At 44.4% G+C, this 21,160-nt stretch overlaps 1 protein-coding gene across 1 annotated transcript; it reads left to right on the top strand.

Annotated features, from left to right (window-relative positions):
• The first annotated feature begins 16,287 nt into the window (after positions 1-16,287).
• On the top strand, positions 16,288-20,929 carry sox18 (SRY-box transcription factor 18). The gene is made up of 2 exons (XM_085444215.1): positions 16,288-17,036; positions 17,729-20,929. The coding sequence occupies exons 1-2, from the start codon at positions 16,664-16,666 to the stop codon at positions 19,045-19,047; spliced, it is 1,692 nt and encodes a 563-aa protein (XP_085300341.1). The 5' UTR covers positions 16,288-16,663; the 3' UTR covers positions 19,048-20,929.
• Positions 20,930-21,160: the final 231 nt, after the last annotated feature.

The raw sequence follows: 21,160 nt of genomic DNA on the forward strand, positions 1-21,160 counted from the left end.
TAGGACCTCCTTGCACTCCTCAGTTGTAAATTATAATTGTGAAGTTTCTCTTTATAGATGTCGGCCCCACAAGCTCATCTTTGATGATACCAGCCCAAACCAGTACTCCACCTCCACCTTGCTGGCGTCTGAGTGGGACTGGAGCTCTCTGCCCTTTACCAATCCAGCCACGGGCCCATCCATCTGGCCCATCAAGACTCACTCTCATTTCATCAGTCCATAAAACCTTAGAAAAACCAGTCTTGAGATATTTCTTGGCCCAGTCTTGACGTTTCAGCTTGCGTGTCTTGTTCAGTGGTGGTCGTCTTTCAGCCTTTCTTACCTTGGCCATGTCTCTGAGTATTGCACACCTTGTGCTTTTGGGCACTCCAGTGATGTTGCAGCTCTGAAATATGGCCAAACTGGTGGCAAGTGGCATCTTGGCAGCTGCACGCTTGACTTTTCTCAATTCATGGGCAGTTATTTTGCGCCTTGGTTTTTCCACACGCTTCTTGCGACCCTGTTGACTATTTTGAATGAAACGCTTGATTGTTCGATGATCACGCTTCAGAAGCTTTGCAATTTTGAGACTGCTGCATCCCTCTGCAAGATATCTCACTATTTTTTACTTTTCTGAGCCTGTCAAGTCCTTCTTTTGACCCATTTTGCCAAAGGAAAGGACGTTGCCTAATAATTATGCACACCTGATATAGGGTGTTGATGTCATTAGACCACACCCCTTCTCATTACAGAGATGCACATCACCTAATATGCTTAATTGGTAGTAGGCTTTCGAGCCTATACAGCTTGGAGTAAGACAACATGCATGAAGAGGATGATGTGGACAAAATACTCATTTGCCTAATAATTCTGCACTCCCTGTAGTTGTCCCTAGAAGCAGGCTAAAAAACAGAGGAGATCTGGCCTCTGCGATTGCTGCGCCCAAAGTTTGGTAAGGTCTGCCTCTTGAAATTAGGTTTGAGGTCTTCACTCACCCCGGTTCTGTTAGCCGTCAGGGCTGGGGGGCTGGGAGGAGGTGCTGGCCGTCAGACTGGGGTCTGGGATGCGGGGGCTCCCCGCTACTGCAGAAAAGGAGGTGGTCCGCTTGCCTCCACCCCAGAGAGACCGGTTACATCTCCTGGGTCTAGGTGCGGCTTGCCCCTCTGAGGGCGGGGGTACCTGGACCCGGGAAATAGAGTATGTTTGGGGAGTGCGACTGTCTGTGCAGTGTCTATTTGTGTCTGTCTACACGTTGGGTGAGTGCCGAGCATTTGGTGGTGCATATGGGGTGGGAATGCACGTCTGTGTCCGTGTGTGCCTGTTCGTCTGTGTCTATATGTCAGGTTGGGTCTTAGACTCAACCTCTCTGGGTACATCTCAGGCCCTCTAAAGTACGGAGGCCTATCTCCCCTCACCACACTCCCTGCCGGTGGTTGATGCCCTCAGACGTTGGTGTGTTGGTGGTCCTTGTCATCTGGGGCTGGGCGCTCATGTATGTACTGGCTCACTCCTGGTGGCTGATTGGCGGGGCCGGGCGCCTGTGGCCCGGCTGGGCTCCTTCCGGGGGGTGGGATGCCCTCGGGCCTCTGGCCTCTGGGCCTGAAGCTCGGTCCTCTCTGGCACAGCTGGCTGCCGGCAGAGCCCACGGGCACGCCACTGCAACCCCCTCTGGCCTCTGCTCCGTAGCTGCGGGGTGACCTCTCGTTTGGGGCTCTACTCAGCAACTTCCCAGGAGGGTGACACGGGTCCTCCTCGGGTCCTTGTACTCTGGGGCCTCTGGATATCTGGGGCCTGGATCTCCTCCATACCTGCTTCATACCCTGGTGGACGGGGCTATGGCTCCCCACACTCCCTAGCAGATCGTTACATGGAGAAACCTTCGGAATACAAGCATGCTGATCCACACAGGTATGCACACAGGTGTAAATGGTAAATGGCCTGCATTTGTATAGCGCTTTTCTAGTCCATAGGACCCCAAAGCGCTTTACACTACATTTAGTCATCCACCCATTCACACACGGGTGTTCACAGACACGGACTACACCTTTCTTGGCTGCTGCCTCAAAGCACATTGTGCGCTGTCGATCTTGCGTGCTGCACAATATCGTTTATTATTTAGTATCTACTGATATCTACTGCCAGCTAGTTTATTGTGATGGTGCTGTTTTTTTTATTATGTTGCTCTTTGCTGTTTGCTTTCTCTTCTGTTTTTTTTCTCCATACAGGTGATCCAGGTGTTTTGTTTGTGTTTTTTTTTCTCCCCCCCCCCCTTCTCCACTTTGGTTTTCTTTCTCTCCCTCTCTTTCTTTCATTCTTTCTCCCTGTCCTATCCCCCTGTCATGTCTGTCCCGTTTGTAGCAACTGAAAATAAAATAAATTCATAATTATAATAAAGGTCAATCAAATGGACCAATATGGCAAGGCCATGATGATCCACTTGGTAAAATAAATCCGCTTGGCATCTTTCTTGGCCTTAAGACAACAATTCTGATGGCTAAAGATCCAGACGGGACACAAAAGAAAAAAAAAAGAAAAAATTAGGATCTCTCCAACACTTCACATTTTTAAAACACATTTGAAAACACATTTTTACACACTCTCTAGCTTTTAATTGTGACTGAGTTTTGTTTTTACTATGCACAGCACTTTGGTCAACCTGTGTTGTTTTTAAATGTGGTTATAAATAAATTGATTGAATTGAAAAAAATTTATTGACTGACAGCGCACAATGTGCTTTGAGGTAGCTGCCAAGGTGGTGTGTGTATAAGATAAAGGTCTAAATATCTCTTACTCTACTCAGATTTCACAGAGTGTGTATTTGTTAATAATTTGATTTGAATTATTTTGGATGAGGAGATGTAAAATTATGGGGAGCATTTTGTACTTTACAGTTTTGTTTAGTGTAATGTTTACAGTTATATTGTATTTTCTTTCCTTATTTAATTTTTTTACACTGTTCCTTTAATACGTGGTAATTGTGCACAGGGTGAGCGGTTGCGATGGGCACTGTGGAGTAACAGGGCTTTAACTAGCTGTGGAGTCAGACAGTTTTCTTACCGTGTTTGGCAGTGTACAGGAACATTCAGACGGATTACTGTATTTCAAGACTGTGCAAATAAATGTTTGCATGTTTGTTTTCAACTACAAGCGGACTTTGTGGATTATTTTCAACTGCACAAGGACACGCGTACGGCCTGACTTCCACGGTAATAGTGTGGTTTGTGTCTATGAACAGTGTACACCTGTGTGCACACCTGTGTGGATCAGCACGCTTGTATTCAAAAGGTTTATCCATGTAATGATCTGCTAGAGGGTGTGGGGAGCCATAAACCCCGCCCCCCAGGGCATGAAACAGGCATGGAGGAGATCCACATCCCAGGCATCCAGAAACCCTAGAGTGCGAGAGCCCATGGAGGACCACTGGAGGGGCATTCATGCCACCCTTCTGGAAAGAGCTGAGGAGAGCTGAGCTGTGGAAATATTGTCTGACATTAAACCGGTCTGTGGTGCAAAAAGGGTTGGGGACCGCTGCTCTAGGATGAGCAACAGGTTAGCCATGGCACATAGAAGGTAACAGGAAACAGAAGACTTTGTCAACTTGATGCTTGAAAAATATGATTATTGTTTGTCTGAAGGAGATCTTTGCTTACAAGAAACTGTTTTTCCAACAGACACTCATTTCAATATCAAAGAACACCATCTGAATGAGTGAAGGTGGAGGTGATTCAGTGATGACATGTTAAACCCTCTGATGTTATAAATCTAAGCTAAGGGCCTACTGGACAGCTCTGATAAATAAAACAGCCTTAAAATGACTCATATAACTAGCGAAGGGGACATCAGATCAGCCGTCAGGCTCCTGAACACTCAGTGACTGAACTGGACTGTTTTTGTTTTGGGTTTTTTTTTATAGTTTTTGCACACTTTATGTCATCCTGTGTTGTCTGCCATATGTAGCACCATGGTCTTGGAGGAACACCATCTCTCCTCACTGTGTACTGAACCAATGCACACGGTTAAAATGACAATAAAGCCACTTGACTTGACATGATTCACAGGCCCCTTTCACATCATGCATCTTTGTTTTATCTCCTGACCTTTGCTTCTACCTTCCTTTAAGTGTGTGCACACATATATCTCTGAGAAAGGGGCTTGGAACTGATTTAAGATGTCAAAATTACAACAGAAGGAAAATTAAAGACTTTTTAAAGGAAGCCGTGCTATGAAAATACTTACATGAGACTCACAGAAAGCAAGGCGATAAATGACAGGGGCAAGGACATAAAAAGACAACAGCCCATAAGAGATGAAAGGCAAAAACAAGTGTTCAGTTAGAGAATATATGCATTGTGTTCAGTGGGAAAGGTCCTGCGGTGCTGCAGTAAATTAATTATAGGAGAGAAAATGATAAGTTCTGCTGATGCGCTATGAATAGATGGACAGACAGAGAGACAGCTGACAGAGCAACACAAGTTAACCATCTTCACAGTTTTAAGGAAGGTGGTGTGGGGTTGTTTCTTAGATGTTGTAAGCACACAGTATCAGCATATCTCTTTTTCTTACTATGGTCAGTAATGCAAGTCATTTATGGATGCTTTCCAGAATAATTTACATATTAAAATGTGCTATTTGTTCAGATTTTACAGTGGATTGTTGACCTGTCTATATTTTGAAGTGTACACATTGTTTTCGTCATGAAACTTCAAGCTTAAAGTATTCATGTGATTGTTTTCATATGTCACATGTACCATAGAATATCTGATGCATTCAGAGCACATGGGTGTTTGGAGGACCCAGGTGCGGAAACAGACGAAGAAGGCAAAACCTTAACTGAACTCAAAGTGAGCCTTTATTAGGGCCGGTAAACAGTAGAGCAAACAAACTACAGAAATGACCTAAACAACGAGCCTAGACTGGGAAACAACTAAAGACTAAGACAAACTAATACTCTGATTTGGACTGTAACTAAGAGCTATGAACACAACATGAAAAAGCAAAGGACAGACTTCCGGACTGGTACATGAAGGGCTATGAAAACATGACAGGAGCAAATTACTATGAACATGACCAGAACGGAGACTGAACAACTACGACTCATGATGTGTAGCTAGAATGACAGGAATGATAACAGACGACGCAACACAGACTGAATGAAACACAGAGACTAAATACCCACAAGGTTAATTAGGGGAAGTGAAAACACGAGGGACACCAGCTGGCACACATGAAGCTAATAACAGGACAGGGGAAGTGAAACTACACAACACTGGACTCTTTCAAAGTAAAACAGGAGACATGGAGATTAAACATGACATGAACTTAACATAACCACACAGACATGAAACATGACAGGTAGACGCATGGACCAGGGAGACTGAGCACAGGAGGAGATGACATAAACAACAAAGAAACAAAGGACTAAACAGCAACCTCGAAATTAACTAGATGAACTAAACTAGGGCACAAATGAATACCAAAATATATAAAAAACTCAAACACTGGGTAACACGACCCAGAACCATGACAGCACATTTAAAAACAACAGGAGTTAACCCATTTGACATGGATATCTAGCAGAAATAGAACAGTACAGAAACAACAAAAAATTTGCAGTAATAAACAAAATAAATGCACCCTACAAATGAGTGATTTGGAGGATCAGACTTTAGGCAGAGCTGATAAGTTGTCAGACTGTCATTGTCTCCATCATACACAGAGGTGGATCTGCAGTATGGTGAGATGGAGGCTAATGATCTGCTGTGGAGGCCCCTAAAGAAGAAATGACATTTTCATGTTCCTTTGTGAATAAACTACAGTCACTTTGTCCGGGTGTTTGTCTTCCTCCATTATGAAAGAAAAAACATTTTATTTTTCCAGTTATGGTCATGCAGTCTCTGGTGGGTTTTTGGGTGAGGGGCAGGAATAGTTCTGCTCTGTGGTAATAACTTTTAGCATGTATTAGTCTAGTGTTTCAGTTTAATGTTGGCATATTAATCTAGATCTGCATCGGTTACTAAACGCTGATCTTCACCATCAAGTTTCTGTTTCGATAAGTTTCTGTGAATCTTTGCTCATAAAGTGAGCTGCACACCATAATACACAGTCAGGGGTCATCTAACCGACGTGCGCGACTCTTTTGTTTAGTTATGTGTTGTACACTATGTGACCGTGTGAGCGCGCACGTGTGTGTGTGTGAGATATAGGTGGGGGATTCCCACAGCAACCCATGTTAATTGTGTGTATGTGTCTCCTATCCATCATCACACACACTTCCCTCCGTTAGCGTGTTCTAAAATAGAATGGTGTGTGAACATGACCTCTCCCACACATAAACACACACACACACACACACACACACACACTCTCTAGTAAACACACCCATTACGATGCCATTGTGTCTTGGTTTCTTGTCCAGAATGTGTATGTGTGTGTGTGTGTGTGTGTGTTATCACGAGTTATAAGGAAAAATGTCCTCCCTCCTTTTTTCTGTCTTTTCTTTCTCGCCACAAAGTCTGGAGTCGCTGCCAAATTTCCTTTGTGGCAAAGGTGTGGTGCCGCGACACACACACACACACACACACACACACACACACACGATGATAATGACATAAAGACATACAGATGAGATGGAAGTGACTGACCCTTCATACTGCATCGTTTCTTCACTTTATAACAAATCAACATGATTATATATCAGTCACTTGACACATTTTTAGTAAATAGCCAACAACCCCAACCGGCTGTGGCAGATGGCTGCCTCTCCATGAGCCTGGTTCTGCCTTAGGTTTCTTCCTGTTACAGTTTTTTACAGACGCTAGGACACATGTCTCAATACTTAGGTCACTTTTGCAAAACTCCTCACACAGTGAGCACAACAGAAGTCTATGTGGGCTAAACTGAGGATCAGTTATCATTGTTTTGGCACAAAATGCATTCAATGACTACATCTCTCAAATTTCATGAATTATTTTCTCACTCAGACACAACAACTGCCAAAAATCTTTGTACGTACAGGACATTTTGCATGTACTTACATACTTATGGCCTAAACAATAATACAATGCAAAACTTAAAAAGACAGCAAAATTCAACAGCAATATTTTATTGAAACATATTTTAAATCTAAAAATGCAGTTTAACCAGCCACAGCTGATTCTCATTGTAGATGAACATCTACACAGGTGTTACTCCTTCAATTTTTCAACTCCTTCAATTCTGGCATGCCAGAAGATTATTTCCTAGGTGTGTTGCCCTAGATGACATAAGATGTGATGTGGATGAGAACCTGTGGCCAAATGGAGAAGACCGAGTAGATTAGCATTACTATTGTATGTGTATCAGTGGATGGTGTCACGGCTGCCGAGGCGAGCCGTGTGGAGTTAGAAGAAGGACCCAAGATGCAGGCAGTGGATGAGATGCCGGTGAGTTTATTTACACAGTGGTGAGAAGGCAAAACAGGCAAGAGGGAAGACAAAACTAAAGACCTGAACTGGGAAAGCTAAATGACAAACCTGAGATGAAACAAAAAGGGAAGAGAGGCAGAGAGACGAGCAGGACACCGAGGAACACAGACTGACGCGGAGTTACGCAGACGAACCGGCAACAGGCAGGAGAACACACAGGGCTTAAATACACACACCAGTAATCAGGGGATGAGAGACAGGAGGGCAACACAGCTGGGAGGAATCTGGGCTGACGGGACAGGGGAAACGTAAACTGATCACACTCACATACGACACGGACCTTCACAATAAAACAGGAAACTCAGACACATGGAACCAGACAAGACATTGAACTAAACAGACAGATTCACAAACAGATGGGGTGACACCATAGACAGACAGATACAGACGCAGACTCAGAGGCAGACCGAATAGAACACAGAACTTAAACAATCATCATCTAGAAAATGATAACAAACTAAAAGCGCTGGGTCACCGACCCAGGACCATGACAGATGGTGTGTATACAAATTCTTGTATTTTGGGATTACTTAATGCAAAAAAATAAAAATACATAAACAAATATTAACGAATTCTGCATGATGTCTGATTCATTCCAGTAACATATATTGAAATTATAAACAGAGATGTGTCCTTGTTTTACACAAGAAAACACTGTGTAATGCTACATGTTGTTAGTGTTTTTTAGGTCATTGTTTTGTGGGTGACAAAGTGTGTTTGTCGGCTGTCAACCTTTGCTAGTGTTCTGGAAGAATGAGTTTATTTGAGACCTGAATAAAGTGGTTTGGTAGTTGTAGTGCATTTTGAATGTGAAATGAACTGCTTTGCCAAGCTGAAGGTCAGTTAGGAGAATTGTGTGAAGAGTTTTGCAAAAGTGACCTAAGTATTGAGAAATGTGTCCTATAGCGGCTGTAAAAAACTTTAAAAAGAGTTATTTCTTCCCACAGTTGCCAACATGTTCTGTTTTCTCTGTGTGTATCTCTTATTGTTGGGTCTTTACCTTACAATTTGACTGCTGTGATATGAACCTATATAAATAATATGGGTTCCCGCTCGTGGTGGGCATAGTTAGCATACAGTTACTTCTTTGTGTTCCGACCTGATGGACAGTTGAAACCTTCCCTGTGTTCCTCCCATTGAGATTATCTGTTAAACTGGATGGATAAGATGTCCGTGTGAATAGTTTTCTGTGACCACGAAAAGGACAAGTAGTGAAGGAAATGGATTTGATCCTGTGTCATAAAATTAATTACATTTACATGTTTTTTCTTTTATCTAAAAATATGAGAACAAATCAAAATCATCCGCTGATTTAAACTCAGAGGTCAGCTGCTATTGTCTCCCAAGTTCTATTCTGAACTCTGTCACTTTCACCAGGGACCTCTGGCATCATCTGCTGTTTCAAACTGACCTGAATGTCACATGAAGGCTCATCACTGCTGATCAGATCCCCTGGATCTGCAGGTAAGGCAAAGTAATACAACCTAGCAGCATAGTCTGTGTTGTGTAGTGCACCGAGGAGTGCTCAGACCTTGGAGACATTGGAGAAACCAAACAGCCACTCATCAACAAATAAACATCGTTCAGATGCCAATGTCCAAATGTTGGATGGAGAAGACAGATGGTTTGAAAGAGGAGTGAAAGAAGCATCTAGGTCAAGGTCAAGGTTCTTTATTTCTCACATGCATAGTTATACAAGTATAACACACAGTGAAATGTAGCCTGACACGCTCCTCGACATGTGCAAAAAAATTGGGGGGGGGGGTGTAGAGGAAGAACATATATATATATATATATATATATATAATATACATTGGGTGAATGTGCAGTAGTAGCAGCAAGCAGGTGAATTCTGTACATTAATATGAATAGACATCTGACTATTTTACAGGATAGACAATATAAACATATTTAAAATTAAAGGAATTGAAATGTACATTGTGCCTTGGTTTAGTGTCTGGAAGAGTCCTGACTCAGTCAATTATAGATGATGTGAGAGGGCGGGTGTGTGTGTTTAGGGCACGGATGGCTTGGGGATAGTGTCACAGTACGGCTGTGTGCAGGCAGGAGAGGACCCAAACGCAAACTCACAGAGACAAAAGGTAAACTCAAAAAACACAGCTTTATTGCTGGCGTGGGACACGAAAAACAATACAAAATAAACTAAACTGGGAAAACTAAAGCACAGGGAAAAATCACACAGCTATGATGGAGGACGCAACACTGACAAAGAGAAACATGGGGCTTAAATACACTGAGGGATAACGAGGGGGAATGAGCCACAGGAGGAGAGCACAGCTGAGATTAATTAAGCAGGACGAGGCAAGGGAAGCAAAACTAGAAACATTAACATAGAACAGACTGTGAAAGTAAAACAGGAAACACACTGACGGAACTCTAGACATGTGAACTTAACAGACTGGGGAGACAGAACATAGGGATCTGAAACATGGAACAGAAAGGCACAGTAGATCAACATGAACATAACAACGCCACAGGGGAAGAGTAAAACTGAACACGATGAACACAGAAACACCAGACCTCTTCACAATAAAACAGGAAACATAATGAGACGTAGACATGACAACCCAAACTTCACAATGTAAGACACAGACATGAAACACATGAAGAGCAGGGGAGATTTACCATAGTTGGAAACACGAGGGGGAAATAATAAGAACTAGAAACACTTAAGCATGATAACAAATGAACTTAGGAACCTGAAGGGCTTACATAAACTAAAACATCAAAATGAACTAAAACTCAAAACACTGGGTCATAAGACCCAGGATCGTGACAGATAGAAGCTCCTCTTGAGTCTCTCTGTCCTTGCCCGGAAGATGCGGAACCTTCTACCAGATTGCAGAAGTTGGAACAGTTTGTTGCCAGGATGGGACGGGTCCTTCAGTATCTGCGCTGCTCTAGTCCGGCATCTCCTGGTGTAGGTGTCCTGAAGCGGGGGGAGAGCAATCCTGCAGCAGCGTTCTGCTGTACGGATCACTCTCTGGAGAGCTTTTTGGTCCTTCACACAGCTGTTCCCAAACCACGATGTCATGTTCTGTGTGAGGATGCTCTCCACAGCGCCTGTATAGAAAATCCTGAGGATCTTTGGAGAGACCCTGAACTTCCTCAGTTGTCGTAGGTGATACAGGCGCTGCCTAGCCTTTTTGGTCTGGACCTGAATGTGGGCAGCCCATGTCAGGTCTGAGGAGATGTGGACACCAAGATACTTGAAGGACTGCACCCTCTCCACTGGAGCTCCATTGATGATAATGGGCTTGTAGTCTCTGTGCTGACCCCTTCTGAAGTCCACCACCAGCTCCTTGGTCTTGCTGACGTTCAGCTGGAGGTGGTTGTCCTGGCACCACGATGCCAGATTCTTCACTTCATCCATGTAGGCCGTCTCATCGTTGTTGGAGATGGCACCCAACACCACTGTGTCGTCAGCAAACTTCACAATGGTGTTGGAGCCGTGGGTGGCCACACAGTCTGAAGTGTAGAGGGAGTAGAGCAGTGGCGAGAGGACACATCCCTGAGGTGCTCCTGTGTTGATGGTGATGCTGTTGGAGAAGCACCTGCCCACCCTCACCACCTGAGTTCTGCCAGTGAGGAAGTCCAACACCCATGCACACAGATGGCTGTTAAGTCCCAGATCCCTCAGCTTTGTGAACAGTCTGCAGGGCACTATTGTGTTAAACACTGAACTGTAATCAACAAACAGCATTCGCACATAGTTACCCTGTTTCTTGTCCACGTGGCTGAGAGTGGTGTGTAGGATGTGGGCGATGGCATCCTCTGTGGATCTGTTGGATCTGTAGGCGAACTGCAGCGGATCTGTGGTGTCTGGGATGGAGGAGGAGATGATGTTCTTCAGCAGCCTCTCAAACACCTTCATTACTACCGAGGTCAGTGCAACTGGCCGGTAATCGTTCAGGGATGAGGGTTTGCTGTTCTTGGGCACAGGGATGATGGTGGATCTTTTGAAGCATGTGGGGACCACAGACTTCGCCAGGGACTCGTTGAAGATGTAAGTGAACACACCTGCTAGCTGGTCAGCACAGCAGTGCAGCAGACGGCTGGTGATGCCGTCTGGCCCCGCCACTTTCCTTGTGTTCACTCTCCTCAGTGCCGCTCGGACGTCATGCTCCGCGATGCTGGTCACCGGTCTCTCGCTGATGACGTCACTGTCCTCGGTAGTCAGGCGGTAGATAGCATTAGCCGCCTGGCTAACCTCGAAACGGGCGTATGTCCGTTTCTATGTCCACAGTGAACAGGCTTCCAACACCAACTGTCTGCCATCTATAATCCAGACGCCTCAATGCCCACTCACATCCTGGGTCAGGTGCCCTCAATAGGTCCCATGACAGGGTGGGCAAGGTGTCACAATGGATTGACCTGAAATCTCTGGTGGCAATGACCCACCACTTTTTTCCCATCTTGGCTCATGTGATTAGTCACATGATTAATTGTGCTGCAACAACCCGGTTAAGGGACAAGCCACACTAGGGTCCAAGTACCTCTGACTCTCCACCATTTCGTTTTAGAACTGAAGAAGTCTTTTGGATTAGATGTAAAATGTACTCAAAAAACTTAAGTCTAGTCATGTTCCTCTGAGCTCTTAGGACGAAACAGCAGGTAAGGAATAGACTTGTAGTCAAGACCACCTAAACCAAAACCAAGACAATACCAAGATCAGAGTGTATCGAGACCAAGACAAGACCAAAACCAATACAGACTGAGTCAAGACCGAGACAAAAAAGTCTTTAAGCTGCAGCCAGATGCTGCTTCGTTTACTGGTGTCAGGCATATTTATGTGTTTTTGCTTTCGCACAGCCCTCACTGCTGTCTACTGTCTCACTCATTCACTGAGAGGACAGACGCACGCTCCACTTGATTGTCGCGTCTCTCACTCTCTCCGTTTTTCACATAATGATATTATCCTATATCCTCGCACGTGATTGGCCACAATATGGAGGGATTGGAGCATAGCTGAGCCACTGTGTGAGAGCTGAGCAGCAAAAGGAAATTAAGTGAGGAGCCGGCTCTTCTGATTCACTACAAAGCTCTCTCTAAGCACGGCTCTTAGAGCTGACGCTTTTGCGCATGACACTTCATATGGGAAAAAATATACAACACTTGTGCAGGACACCTTAAACTAGTTTTTTAATTAAGCAGCAAGGCAGAACAAAGTCGGGCTGTATCAAGACACACGGACTAAACCCAAATTCAACCAGACCCAGAACTGATCCGGAATTAAAACAGGACTACAACAGTTTAAAATCAGGACTACTTAGGACGTAACCAAGACAGAACCAGAATCAAAACTAGATGATAGTAGCACTAAAAATCATCATAGACCTGCACTACACTCATTTCTTAATTCTACCAAAGTCCACTATTTAGATTCAGAAATGTTTATATAATTATTTATCCTTGTTGTGCAAACAAGCCTGCAAAACTTAATAACTATAGAATTTGAAAAGTAACAAACGGTATCTAAAAAGATACACTAGGTACTGGATACATGTAATGATGAGTTTTGACAAACAACCATGTGACTAACAGGTGTGTCTCACCTGCTCTTGTTCCTTCTCTGTTCCTCTCTCCCTCTGTTCCTCTCTCTCTCTGTTCCTCTCTCTCTCTCTGTTCCTCTCTCTCCCTCTGTTCCTCTCTCTCTCTCTCTGCTCCCGCTCTCTTCCTCTGTTCCTCTTTCTCTCTCTCTGCTCCTCTCTCTCCTTCTCTGTTCCTCTCTCTCTGCTCCCTCTCTCTCCCTCTGTTCCTCTCTCTCTCTCTCTGCTCCTCTCTCTCCTTCTCTGTTCCTCTCTCTCTGCTCCCTCTCTCTCCCTCTGTTCCTCTCTCCCTCTGCTCCTCTCTCTCCCTCTGTTCCTCTCTCTCTCTGCTCCTCTCTCCCTCTGTGCTCCTCTCTCTCCCTCTGCTCCTCTCTCTCTATGCTCCTCTCTCTCCCTCTGCTCCTCTCTCTCTATGCTCCTCTCTCTCCCTCTGTTCCTCTCTCTCTTTGCTCCTCTCTCTCCCTCTGCTCCTCTCTCCCTCTGCTCCTCTCTCTCCCTCTGTTCCTCTCTCTCTTTGCTCCTCTCTCTCTATGCTCCTCTCTCTCTCTGCTCCCTCTCTCTCCCTCTGTTCCTCTCTCTCTCTCTCTCTGCTCCCTCTCTCTCCCTCTGTTCCTCTCTCTCTCTCTCTCTGCTCCCTCTCTCTCCCTCTGTTCCCTTCTCTCTTTCTGCTCCTCTCTCTCCGTCTGTTCCTCTCTCTCTCTCTCTGCTCCTCTCTCTCCTTCTCTGTTCCTCTCTCTCTCTCTGTCTGCTCCTCTCTCTCCCTCTGCTCCTCTCTCTCTATGCTCCTCTCTCTCCTTCTGCTCCTCTCTCTCTCTCTCTGTCTGCTCCTCTCTCTCCCTCTGCTCCTCTCTCTCTATGCTCCTCTCTCTCCCTCCAGTTCCTCTCTCTCTCTCTCTATGCTCCTCTCTCTCCCTCTGCTCCTCTCTCTCTATGCTCCTCTCTCTCCCTCCGGTTCCTCTCTCTCTCTCCCTCTGCTCCTCTCTCTCTATGCTCCTCTCTCTCCTTCTGCTCCTCTCTCTCTCTCTCTGTCTGCTCCTCTCTCTCCCTCTGCTCCTCTCTCTCTATGCTCCTCTCTCTCCCTCCGGTTCCTCTCTCTCTCTCTCTATGCTCCTCTCTCTCCCTCTGCTCCTCTCTCTCTCTCTGCTCCTCTCTCTCTCTATGCTCCTCTCTCTCCCTCTGCTCCTCTCCCTCTCTGTTCCTCTCTCTCCCTCCGGTTCCTCTCTCTCTCTCTCCCTCTCTGCTCCTCTCTCTCCCTCTGTTCCTCTCTCCCTCTGCTCCTCTCTCTCTCTATGCTCCTCTCTCTCCCTCTGCTCCTCTCTCTCTATGCTCCTCTCTCTCCCTCCGGTTCCTCTCTCTCTCTCTCTCTGCTCCTCTCTCTCTCCCTCTCTCTCTCTCTGTCTGCTCCTCTCTCTCCCTCTGTTCCCCACTGTCTCTCGCTGTTCCTCAACAGGGCATAACATGAATCCTACTGCAAGATAAAATATCTGAAGAAGGTCCTGAGGTGCACGAGAAGATTATCTTGAATGTGATATTGATTTAAATAACAGATTTTCTTTTTAGTTGTGTTTTAGTGAAAACATGAAACAAACTTGTGGTGGTAGTTTTGGTCCTTTACCAACGTGTTTAAGGTTTTGTTCTGACCATTTTATACTATTTAGCATCTTTCTGACTTTGATGGAGAAGCAACATTAAAATGGTTAATAAATGCATTCCAGTAATAAACAACAATAAAACTCACAGCGTCTTTGGTACCACTCAGTTAACCGGGAGTGGATTGCAGCAGCTGCAGGAACCTCTGGATTATTGGCTAGATTAGCACTTTGAGTCAAATGCTGCTGCTTCAAGCCCTCGGCTGAGTATTGCAGGACAAAACTGTAACATTTTACACACACACACACACACACACACACACACACACACACACACACACACAGTAGTAAGTGGGAGTAGTTCCTGGTTGGTTGAGCAGGAGGCTCAGAGACGCCACTACAGTCTCCCATGGAGCTGGGCGTGGGGGAGAAAGTGGTGTGTGTGTGTGTGTGTGTGTGTGTGTGTGTGTGTGTGTGTGGGTGGGTGGGTGGGTGTGTAGGGGGCCGTTAGATTGTGGCGGGTGGAGGGGAGGGGGTGTCCTTGGCAGACAGACAAACAGTTTGATTGGTACGAGCATCGCTCTGTCCATTGTTTGTTCATTCTGTTTCTTCATTAGTTCAAATGTTTCACCCAGCTCAGGACAGAACACAACACGTGTTTAAATAAATGTGCTCATCCTTTTTCGGCTTTGTCAAACTTTCAATTTGTGAAGACAAAGGTGGAGAAAATGTTCCGTGTTTTACAAACCTGACGTTTTAAACTAAATTTTGGCCACATTTCATTCATTTTTACAAGAAAACGTATTATAATTCTGTTCTCTTTAAAATTCCATTCTTTTTATTAAAATATCAAAGTCTATTCTTTTTTCTCAAAATTTCAGCTGAATGCCTTTTCAAAATGTTATAAATTAAACAGCAGTTGCCTCACAGCTTTGTATTATAAGCTAAAAACCTTTCAATAAAACAGAGAAGCTAAATAAATGATGTAATTAATGTCTTTATTGAGTGAGCACTTTAACACCCTGAAGTTCACACTGATTTGAAATGTTGCTGCATCCCTAAGACATCAGATTGCTGGGTTACAAAACCTCATGTTAGACCCCCTTCCATAGTGACCCATCCTAGACCTGAGCCCCTTCCTCCTCCTCCTCCTCCTCCTCAGTGAGTTGTTGTTAAGTTCAGCCACTAATCGTTCTGGTTGGGACTGTGGTTGGCTGCCTTGCCGCTGTCCTGCCCTCAAAGACACACACACACACACACACACACACACACACACACACACACACACTCTAAATGTGTGTAATCATGTTTTGTCTCCTTTGTTGGCAAACTTAATTATAAATGTGTCATCTCATTTATGGTATTTGTGTTTCACTACTTCTGTGTGTGTGTTTGACAAAGAAGCTTCTCAGTTCTCAGTGAAGAACAATGGAACCTCTCTGATTACATCTCCCTGTACAGACAGACAGGGTGTGTGCGTGTGTGCGTTCAGTGGGAGGAAAGGGTGGCAGTTGTAGAGATTGAAGGGAGGGTGGGGGGGAAAGTTTGGACCTCCCCTCTCCGTGTTGTCTCTCAAACAGCCTGGTGGTTCGTCATTGGTTAAATCCTCAAGCCTGTATTTATGCGATTGGTCAGGGCGGGGTATATATACACAGCATGGGTCGGTCAGATCTGGCCACAGGTTTCCAAACTTTCAAAGTGAGCAGACAGCGAGGGAGACGGTGTGTCGGAGGGCCCGAGTGACAGAGTGAAATCAAACTGTGGACAAACCGCAGAAGCAAACAGAAAACCTAGAGTGGACAAAGAAAGCAGCAGAGTCACTGCGGATCGTTTTCAGGGGAAATCCTGCACCACAACGGGTTTGTTTTCTATTCTTGTCTCCCCCTCCTCTCACATCTCGATGCTTTGCTTTGGTATTTGTGCTCTGAGACCAAATTCCTCTGATGCTTCTCTCCTCTGTCGGCTGAAGTATTTTCAGTTTCAGTTTTTGTCCAGAACTTTGCAGACCAACAAACTGAGACAGACATTTGCAGAATTTGACCTGGACTAAACCTTTTCTGGGATGAATTTAACCAAGCCTAGCCTTTCTAGAGTCAGCCAGGTGTCTCTTGGGGGCCCCTGGACTTCAAGGACCCCGAGTCCTGCTTCTGAAATGGGTTTTGAACAGAAGCTCTCTGAGGATTGCAGTTCTCCAGACAGAACTGGGAATATGAGGAGAGGGGAACCAAGGATGTGTTTGACGCACGGTTCAGGGGGACAGAGTCCTGATCTGAACCGGGCTGGAGGCATGTCAGCGGGTGATGGGAAAGCTGCAGGGGCTGAGCAGAGGATTCGCAGGCCAATGAATGCCTTCATGGTCTGGGCTAAAGATGAGAGGAAGCGGCTGGCCCTGCAGAACCCGGACCTACACAACGCTGTGCTCAGCAAGATGCTCGGTAAGACAAACAAAGAGACCAACTCAGTGGAGAGCCAAAGATCTGATCTTTGTAGTCATCAATTTCAGTAAAAGCACCAAAGTGAGGAGTCGTCGTGTTGGAAATTTAAATATCTGACCACTTTCATTTTAGCAGTTTTCAGTGTGACACACCAGAAAGATCATCAAACACAGACCATAAATAGCCTCATTTCTGTTCAGGACAAATTAAAAGTCTGATTCCTCAGCTCTACATTACCAAGCCAATATGTATGTTGCTGCATCTGGGCTAATTGCACATGCCATGTTTGCCTCTAAACTCTTTACTGTGAGTTTACTTCAAATGCTGTTAAAATAACCTCCCAAGTAGCTCTTGACATCCATCAGTGTGTAAGACACATCTCCAAAAACAGGACGAACTGAGAGTCAAAGCACTTCATGCATGTCACAGGACATTAAGGTCCTTCTTTGAATGCCTACACGTAGCTGTAGATGGAGCTGCTCAAGGCTGTCAGTGCTGTAGAGTATTTTGACATGTTATAGGCCGAGCAGTAAATAATAAAATGATCTATCAGACTGATTGTAATCTGTTTGACAGTGAGTTGCAAAATGAATTTGAACAGCAGTGCTGTTCTTATATGCCCCCTTTCTCTCATCTAAGAAGACCAAAATATGGTTGAAATTTTTAAAAATATTTAACTCCTCTTCTTGCAGGTCAGTCGTGGAAGGCCCTGAGCGCTGTAGAGAAGCGACCATTCGTAGAGGAAGCAGAGCGTCTTCGTGTCCAACACCTCCAGGATCACCCAAACTACAAGTACCGACCTCGCCGCAAAAAAACCACCAAGAAGCTTAAACGTGTAGAACCCGGGCTTCTGCTGCACAGCTTAGCCCAGGGTGGGGCACCAGGCTTGGGTTTAGGACCTGGTGTCAGTCCTTTGGGTGCAGAAAATGTTACTGGAGGTTCTGCTTACGGGCATCCAGGTGTCCAGCCTCCACATCATCACTCTCATCACCTGCTTCCATCTCTGGGCCATTTCAGGGACCTCCAGGCCTCAGGACACTCAGAGCTAGAAAGCTATGGCTTGCCCACTCCAGAAATGTCCCCACTGGACATTCTGGAAGATGGAGCTGGGGAATCTGTGTTTTTCCCCCAACATATGCAGGAGGAGGGAGGGATGGGAGTTTGGAGTGGGTACCAACACCACCTTCACCATCATAATCAGCATTACACCCACCACTACAACAACCACAGCCACCACAGCTCCATACACGGCCAGGGTTCAGGAATGACTTTAAGCACCAGAATGACTTCTGCTGAATCAAATATGATGTCGAGCATGAGCTCTGTCACTTCACTCAGCTCCAAGCTAAATCTCACGCATGTTTCTGGTCACCAGGTCACTTTAAGAAGTCCCGTAAAGTGCCCGCCACCACTGCCGGATCCTTCCTCCCCAGTTTCATATCACCAGCCCTGCAACAGCCTCTCTGAGCCAATAAAATGCCACCAGCCCCCACTGAGCTCTGCTCCTGTTGGTTATTTCAGTCAGCTATATGGAAACGGCACCCCTAAAGCTCCTCATTTCACTTCTTCTCATCTGGGGCAGCTTTCACCTCCTCCTGAAACGACTTCTTCCTGCTCAACCTCATCCATTCCCCCTCCATCCACTTTCCCTCCCTCTGTGAATTTGGATAATTCAAATCTGGATTCCTCTGGCCAGCTGGGGGCTTCGTCTGCTGAATTTTGGGCTGAAGTGGACAGGCATGAATTTGACCAGTATGTAAATGTTCGGAGAAATCGAGATGAGGCTTATGGATTGGGCGGGGAATGTGGTGGTGTGTCCAAGGTTGTGGGTGGCCGTAGTAGCAGTATTGCTGGAAGTAGCAATAATAGTATTGTTAGTAGTGCAGTTAATAGGGATGTTGGTGGTGTGGTGGGTGGCGTTGGTGGGTGTGATGATGGAAGCAGCCCTCTTATATCTGCTCTGTCTGATGCAAGCAGCGCTGTCTATTACAGCACCTGTATCACTGGATAAATACTCTGAAATGTATGATGAGACAACATACAAAGGAAGTATACTGGAAAAACTATTTGGGTCATACTTTATTCAAAGCATTTCAAAGAGCCCTTCACTAGCTTTCAAATCTTTAGGTTTCAGGAACCCTTATGTGTGTTGACATGCCTTTAAGTACCACATGTTCAATGTTCAGTTATTTTAGTTCTTGGTATGTTGTAGAAAAGAAAGCATTTGAAATCAGGAAAATAATCTCAGTTGGGCTTCACAACAATTTCTGTCATATTTTTTGTTGATTGGGAACATGAAAAATTAGCTCAGTGAAACACTTCCAAGATTCATTTACAGTATTTTTCTTAGTGTTGTTGGGAAAGTTAGGGGCAAACACCAGCATGTCAGATATCTGTCTAACCTATCAGAATGTTTCACTTTTCAGGCCGTTGTATGTTCCCTGTCGGGAAACATCCCTGTCAGACTCTACTGACATACATGGGTGTGTGCTGATTCCAAGAACACTCTTTCTAACTAGCTTCTCTGATATATCTTTAACTGGGGTTAGTTTAAAACTTTAGCACTGTCTATTTCTGATCACAGGTCATGATTGTATTCACGGCCTTTGCAAGTAATCAGCTCTATTCATACAAAGCAACCTCACACAAACAGATGTTGGAGATCAGTCGCACAGTCATGAACTTTGGGAACATTGGTTTGATGTAGATGTTTACTGTATACTTTTGAAGATGCTATGCTTCTTGACAGGATGTGAAGGAGAAAGTGAAACTATGAAATGTTCTCTATGCACTGGGTTTGATGTCTTGTTTCATATATAGTAAAAATACTCATAATTTGAAATATGTTTTTGTGACTGTTTGTCTTGTTTTTTTCTGTCTTCTTTACTGAATCTTATTTTTCTTAAAGGAAAAAAAGAAATTATATTTTCTTGCTGAGAGTTTGATGAGTTGATTGATAGAATTCTAATATTCATGTGTTCAGTGCTGGAGTTAATTAGCCCAGCTAAGCATAAGAACAAGAAAGCGTTGTGTTCGTCAGAAAGTGTGATAAATATATTTATTCTGTTACATGCGTCTGATCTGGGGTTGTTGGTTTTTTTTAATTTAAACTATGAAAAGAACTATAAAATGTTAATGTAATGTATCATAGGGCATCTGCTTGTCATATATTTTCCCCTGTCCCTGCCTGACACCCTCTGTTCCTCTTCCTATCATGTTCTTACCTAGCAGGGCTTGCTCTGTTTTATTTGTGTGTTTTTTCTGTTTTGAAGCAAAGAGAAATCTTTGTTATGTAATATTTCATGTATAAATCGAATAATTGCTCATGTAAAGGTGCCGGCAGATCTTTTGGTGAGTTCAGTTTTTGCCCACTCAGAGCCGTTGCAAACCTGACACAAAGAGATGATGCATGTGTGAACTGTGTAACCTTCATTTCAAAAGTGTTGGAGAAGTGCTTTTCCACTGAACTTTGTTTGCCATTCATCTATTATGAACTTATAAAGTGATGATGTCCTATAGATGTTACGTTTTGCTAAATGAGTAACTTATCCTGCCAACATTTAAATGAACATAAATTAGTGGTTTTGTTCCTACTGAGAAAATGAAAAATCATCACCCACTCTGTATGTTTACATAGCATCGTTTTGTATACAGTGGAAACAAAAACCAGAAGTCTCTTCTCAAAGGGCTCACATCTGTTCTGCATCAGTCCTAAAGACAATGCCGTTTTTTCTTTTCTCTACATGAAACTGAAGGACAGCGTCAAGGATATGTACAGTGAAAACAGTTAAATTCACCACACTGATCCCTATGGCCTTTTCCAAATATTTTCTATTAGAGGATAAGCCCCAAGGAAGCTAAATATTAAAAAATAAAATAATAAAAGCCGTGTACATCTGCATTTGACATTCTTTCGTGTTGACACCAAACAGAGCTGTGTTTCCATTTTAATTTACTGTGACACACAAAGACATCAGAGAGACGGGCGTTTTTTGGAGCCGTGCAGTAACTCTGGGGCTTTTGGTAATAATTATCTCAAGGAAAAAAAGAAACACCCAAGATTTTTGGGATTAATACAAAACACATTTTCTCAGCAGACACATAACAAAAAATTAAAACCAGGA

Source organism: Copadichromis virginalis, linkage group LG20 (assembly GCF_057382275.1).
Source record: "Copadichromis virginalis isolate Kocher_CV1m ecotype Utaka linkage group LG20, C_Virginalis_male_GT1.1, whole genome shotgun sequence".
In the NCBI taxonomy this organism is placed as follows: domain Eukaryota; kingdom Metazoa; phylum Chordata; class Actinopteri; order Cichliformes; family Cichlidae; genus Copadichromis; species Copadichromis virginalis.

Bases quoted from the DNA above. Each gene is read 5' to 3' on its own strand.
- sox18 (XM_085444215.1), top strand. From the start codon at position 16,664: ATGAATTTAACCAAGCCTAGCCTTTCTAGAGTCAGCCAGGTGTCTCTT. The intron at 17,037-17,728 runs GTAAGACAAACA...CTCTTCTTGCAG, and splicing joins TGTGCTCAGCAAGATGCTCG to GTCAGTCGTGGAAGGCCCTG.